Source organism: Cajanus cajan, chromosome 5 (genome assembly GCF_000230855.2).
Source record: "Cajanus cajan strain Asha chromosome 5, NIPB_CcT2T_4, whole genome shotgun sequence".
In the NCBI taxonomy this organism is placed as follows: Eukaryota; Viridiplantae; Streptophyta; class Magnoliopsida; order Fabales; family Fabaceae; genus Cajanus; species Cajanus cajan.
The window spans coordinates 51733534-51739601 of NC_138521.1; the positions used below are offsets into that span (position 1 = coordinate 51733534).

Here is a 6068-nt window from a genome sequence, read left to right on the forward strand (position 1 = left end):
TATTTTTCATACAATTTTCATGATGTTTATAATTCTTTTAGATTTAAACATTAATTGTATTGTATAATTTTCATATAGATGAATCAAATAGTACAACTTTCACGTTCTAAATTGATCAAAAAGTAATTCAAAATCATGTCATAAAATTGAAAATGATTATTATTTTAAAAGAATTAAATTAATTCAAATATAAAAGATAAATAATTAAAATAAATATTTTAATAAATAAAGGATTATAAAGAATTTAAAAAATAAAATAAAAGACTAAAAGTATAATTTAGTTTAAATATTAATATTTTAACATATGAATGCATATTTTAAATATTTATTATATATATATAACTTAAAATAAATTATGTATATAAATAAATGTTATGTTTGAACATATAATTATATTTAAAATTTAAATAAATAGATATTTTTAAATATATAAATTATATTTTAAATTTATAATAAATATTATATTATAATATAATATTATTTTTATTTATAGATACTTTATTTTAAAAATAGTAAAATTTAATTAATAAATAATTATCAAAAATAAAAATAAAAATAAATATAAAAATCCCTCAAAACTCTCTCGTCGAAAAAAGACTTTAATAACGTTTTTATGTAATATTGTTATTCCTGTTTTATATATAAAGATGAATTATAATAATATATTAAAATTAATAAAATTAAAGTATTAATCTTTTTTAATTTTATGAATATTACTCCAAGAAATGGCACTACTCAAAAGTGAAAACAAATTAGGTGAAGAAAGTTATACAACCCATAGTTTCCAAGGCTGTAAGCCCTCTTGCAACAAGTTAAATCCCAATTTCCAATAATAGATCATATGGTTTTCAACCAATGTTATTATATGGACAGGGATATTTAGTACACTGAACTCATATTGCACTAAACAAATTGCATCAGTCCAACTCTGAGGTTTCTAGCCAGTTCCTCCACATTCATGTTGAATTCATCCTCCATCTGCCACCAATTGAAACAAACCACATACCGTTGATGCCAAGTCTCATTTACCATACATGAAATGCAAAATATAAAAGACTTTATTTAATATTGCACAATTATTTTTAGTAGTAATATCATATTATTATAATGTACCTCGGCCACGATGGTCGTATCCAGGACAGAGGAACCGAAAGACAAGGCGCTGCTGCTGATAACTGAAAGATGAAGTTTCTCTATCTCCCTAAATATGTTCACCAGAACTACGTTTTCTTTCTTGCACAGGATTCGAATCAGCACGTTTTTCTTTGACACCCTTGCTTCAACTTCTGGCAGTGACAAATTTGTTTTCGATGAATCATCAAAGTTTCCAAACTCACACGAATTTGACGAAGTGTCTGAGACATCCTCGTCCTGAGGTCTCTTTACAAACACCAAAGAATCATCGCTTTTCCTTTTGCTCTGCTCCTCCAGCAACTTCACTTGACCCTTCAGCTCTCTCACATACCTTATAGCCTCCCCCAACACAGATACCTTGTCCATCTGCAAATAAATTATCATTCCTTAGTACCATTCATACCAAGTATGCATCTAAATGTTTGAGGAACATTGGGGGCCCAGGGTGATTTTTTTTTTTTTTTTTTTTTTTTTAATTACAAGCACTATTTTCTTGAAAAATAAATGGCCATTTCACACCCATGGGGTTGGATCTAGAAGAAGAAACTAGTCCTACAAGGTTTTTGTTAAAAAAAACGTATCGATAAATATAGAGTCTGTTTTAATATAAATTTTTTAAAAAAATTAAGAAGTTTTCTATTCAATTTTTATCTTTTTACTTTTGGTAGAAAAATTTTCGAAATCTCTACAAACTTGTACTTGAACACACTCTTATCTGACATGTAAACTAAGAAGAAAGTGAACCTTTTTCAAGTCCGGAATGAGAGCTGAGAGGGCAATGAACTGTTGGCTAATCTTTTCTCTCCTCATTCTCTCGGCAATTATGTGATCTTTAGTGTGGTGAGAAGTTGTGGCCAATGAGCTCATTTTCTTGTTCTCCTGAGTAACGCGTCTTGGTTCATTCTTGGAAGGCAAAGCTTTCCCACGGTTTGTGTCAACCTTGGTTCCTGGCTTCGAGACTGATTCAACCTTTAACGGTGGTGGATTCGTGTTGTCAAACGAAAGAATGTAGGAGCATGGAGAAGTTATCTTTTGTGGGAGTTGTTCTGTTTTTAGTGACTCGAAGGGCCTTTTTAAGTCACTCTTCGCCACTAAAGAGTGAGTCTCCGTGGAAAATGAGCTTTGTGGGTTCTCCTCTGATGCAATGGCTATATCATGATGAGATGCCAAACTTCCATTCACATCATCCACCTTTATTTCTGATTGACCAATGAAACTATAATCATCTGGTTCCTGGAACAATGTAGGGAAAGTTGATTAAAAAACTTGAATCGTGCAAAGAAATACGCATGTTCAAGTTGAAAACATTATACTGTAGTGTATAATATGATCTTACCACATCACATAACCAACTAGTCCATGATTCTTCCATTGATGTCATGCTACTACTGCAAATCTTATTTTAGTTACATGCAAGCATGATGAGAATATGAATGATCCTGCTGAAAGAAATAAAAAAGAAAATTGGTGGTTATGGAATTTGATATTGACACGATTGATTCTTTGGTTCATATATTATATACATTCCAAATGAAAATGAGATCTCAATTACCTCGTCCTGCAATAGTTAAATTGCTCAACCCAATCTAGGATATTAACAAGTTGGCTCGTTTACATATATAGAGGGTAGGACTCCATAAACACGCATGTGCAGATTCTTCAATTTCTAGCCATACTTTATTACGTGCCCTAAACTGCTTGTTACACCTGTTAATTAACAAATATGTCAGCTAGCTTGAGTTTGTTGACTCCTTAACATATTTAGAGTGAATTAGACGGAATAGTGCTACACAGGCACTGTACAGTGGTACAACATTACATAGATATCATTTGATAGCCATGTAGTTTTTAATTTGGATCTTTTTTTACAATCCTCTTTCTCCGGCTTTTTCCTAGTAACAATAATAATTATTGAATATATTTAATGGCTCAAATTTAATCTTATAAAAATTATTTAAGAAATTACATTAATTATATTATAAAATTAATTAAAATGATTATATTTTTGGCTGTGCAATAATTAAAACTATTTAAGAAATATATACAATTATATTATTAATAGTTAACATTTATTTTAAATTTTTATAAGATTGAATTTGAGCTATTAGATGAATTTGGATCAATATAACTTTAAAATTTAAAATAAATGTTAACTATTATCAATATAATTGTATATATTTCTTAAATAATTTTAATTATTGCACAATCAAAAATATTATTATAAAATTAATGTGATTTCTTAAATAATATTATAATAATTTTGATTAATTTTGTAATATTTTAATTAATATGATTTCTTAAATGATTTTTATAAAATTGAATTTGTGGTTATTATTATTGCTAGAGAGAAGCTAGAGAGAGAGGATTGTCATAGAGGATCCAAATTCGTAGTTTTTATATATTGTCTGATTAATTAAGCTAAACTGTTTTTTATTTTTATTTTTTATGTACACTTACATTTAATGCTGCCAAAAAATTTAATGTGAGTGAATATGAGGCATAAAAATTTGTAAACATTATTCAAAATTCAAGCTGAAGTTTAAATAATTTTGCAATATTTTAGTTTATTTTTTTGTGTTTAAAAAAAATTATAAATGTGTTTGATAATTAAATTAAACAATAGCGAGGAGATTAGTCACCGCTATCGGCAGTGGATACTCCAGGGATGAACAAAAAAAAAACATGTTTTAAGTTTTTGCAAATATCGCTTAAAATTATATATAATAAAAATTACTATTCATAATATATTAAAAATAAAATTATATATAATTACCCTATTTATATAAAATTATAAATATATTACTTAATCTAATTATTGTAAAAATAATTTTATTTTAATTTAAATTATTCATTGTTACCTTAATTGTCTTAATTAATATTGTATATTTTGTTATCAATTTTAACATTAAACTAACTATGGATTTCAAATATTATAAATAATTTTGATGAATTAATATTCACCACTTCACTCTATGAACCACTACTATTTTAGCTTGAATAGTTTTAGTGTCTCATGTAAGAAATCTTCTTTCTCTTTATGATATATTTTTTTTTTGCTAAACTGTCCAAGTATATTTACTTAACTAATTGAGTCTTTTTTCTTATTTCGACATTTTTTTCATCCCATTTCGGTTATCATTTGTACAAAAATCAATAAGTGTTCCATGACAAGTATCAATTAATCATGTTATGATTTTTGTTTTTTATTGTAAATAAATAGATTTTATTCTTAAAAAATATTTTTTAATTAGGTCAATATGGCTTGATGATTCGACATGGGTCAGGTTAGACCAAAATATGGTAGCCCGAAAAGAATATAGGTCAATTCAACTTAACTTAGAATAACATTTGACTTGTACAAGTCAAGTTAAGTCAAGTCAGTCTAACCCATCTAACACTTCTACAGAGAGAGGAGAAAGAGATATAAGCAAGAAGGGCGAGAAAAAAATTGATGGCAGAGTAAAAGAAAAGAAAGAGGAGAAATAGAAGAAGAAAAAAAATCATACAAAATTCCAAAGGTTTTAGTGAGATTGTTGGACGAGTGAATTGTATATAAATTCTAATAAAAAGTTTTACAAAATCTATCATTCAAAATAATTTATTGAAATCTCTCTAGGTTTTTCGAATAACATCGAAATTTTTTAAGTGAAAAAAAAATCTTAATTGAATACCATTAGATTTTAGCGTACTTCTTAAAATCATAATTGTCTTAATTGAATACCATAATATTTTGACATACTTTTAAAGAAACCCTAATTATCTTAATTGAGTATTACATGATTTTTTATATTAAAAAAAGTATTGATTGAATATCACAAAATCTTTTTATAATAATTTTTAATTTTTTTTATTAAAATCCAAATATAATATACCCAAAAATGTAATTTTTAAAAGATAAAAGTTAGATTTAACAATTACTTGTTTCACGACTACTAAAAAGTTTAATGATTTTATAATGAAATTTGATATATGCATTAGTTATAAATCAAATATTTTTTTTAAAAAAATCATTTTAAATGTGTTATCAAAAATCATTTGATCAAAATCATTTATGTTACTCATGAAATTATTTTTTTATGACAATAATAATCAATAACCATTAAATAACCATCAAAGATGAAAAGAATAACAATGTTTTTTAGTTAAGAAAAGGTAAGAAAAAAAATCTATGAGTAATAATAGAATGAAAGAAAATAGAAGAAGAGTAGTCATATAATAAAATGAAAAGAAATCTATCGACAAATATTCATAATAACTTTTTATGTTTGAATCAATTTATAATTAAATAATTCAATTACTAATTTGGGTTAGTGTGAGAACGTGGCGAGGGATTCACGTCGCTTCACCAAGTGGTCAGTATTTGAATCTTGATTCTTGTGAATATAGAAAATTTGAGCTGTGATAGAATGTCCACATATTTGATATCTATCAAATTATCAATAGGGTCTGCCAAGAATACTCCTTGTTAATAAACAAAAAAATTAAATAATTAAACTAATAAAAATATTTGATTGCAAATAAAATTATTTATAACTTTCAAAATCAATCCTATATATTAAACACAAATCACTATTTTGTTTGAGAGTATTTTTGACACGATTTGTTAAGTGAATGACATGAGTAGGTGATGAGTCCATGATGTAAAGTTCTGCATATATAGAGTTGTGTGTGTTGACATGCATCATGTGCATGAAATGTTGATAACAATACATGAGGATAATCATATAAGTTGATGACCGCACATGAGGATAGTGGCTACCCAATGTTATCTTACACCGAGAGCCAAAGTGAGACATATCTCACTCTCTTGTTTTACTTGTTTTTTATGTATGTTTTGTAAGAGGATCATTAGGATGATGATGATGTTATCATAGGATGTGATGTCGGGGTCTTCAGCTTAGACTTTTATTTATTTGAACTTATTTACCTTATTT

At 26.6% G+C, this 6068-nt stretch overlaps 1 protein-coding gene across 2 annotated transcripts; it reads right to left on the reverse strand.

Annotated features, from left to right (window-relative positions):
• Nucleotides 1–726: 726 nt before the first annotated feature.
• LOC109810509 (transcription factor bHLH18) lies at nucleotides 727–2895 on the reverse strand. 2 transcript variants are annotated; one of them, XM_029273818.2, is made up of 5 exons: nucleotides 2687–2895; nucleotides 2471–2573; nucleotides 1879–2367; nucleotides 1114–1500; nucleotides 727–978 (listed from the first exon to the last, which is right to left on the reverse strand). In XM_029273818.2, the coding sequence occupies exons 2-5, from the start codon at nucleotides 2513–2515 to the stop codon at nucleotides 904–906; spliced, it is 996 nt and encodes a 331-aa protein (XP_029129651.2). In that variant the 5' UTR covers nucleotides 2516–2573; nucleotides 2687–2895; the 3' UTR covers nucleotides 727–903. The 2 variants fall into 2 exon arrangements, with proteins under 2 accessions (XP_029129651.2, XP_020229584.2); XM_020373995.3 differs by having other exon boundaries at nucleotides 2471–2576; nucleotides 2687–2894.
• Between the last annotated feature and the right edge of the window lie 3173 nt (nucleotides 2896–6068).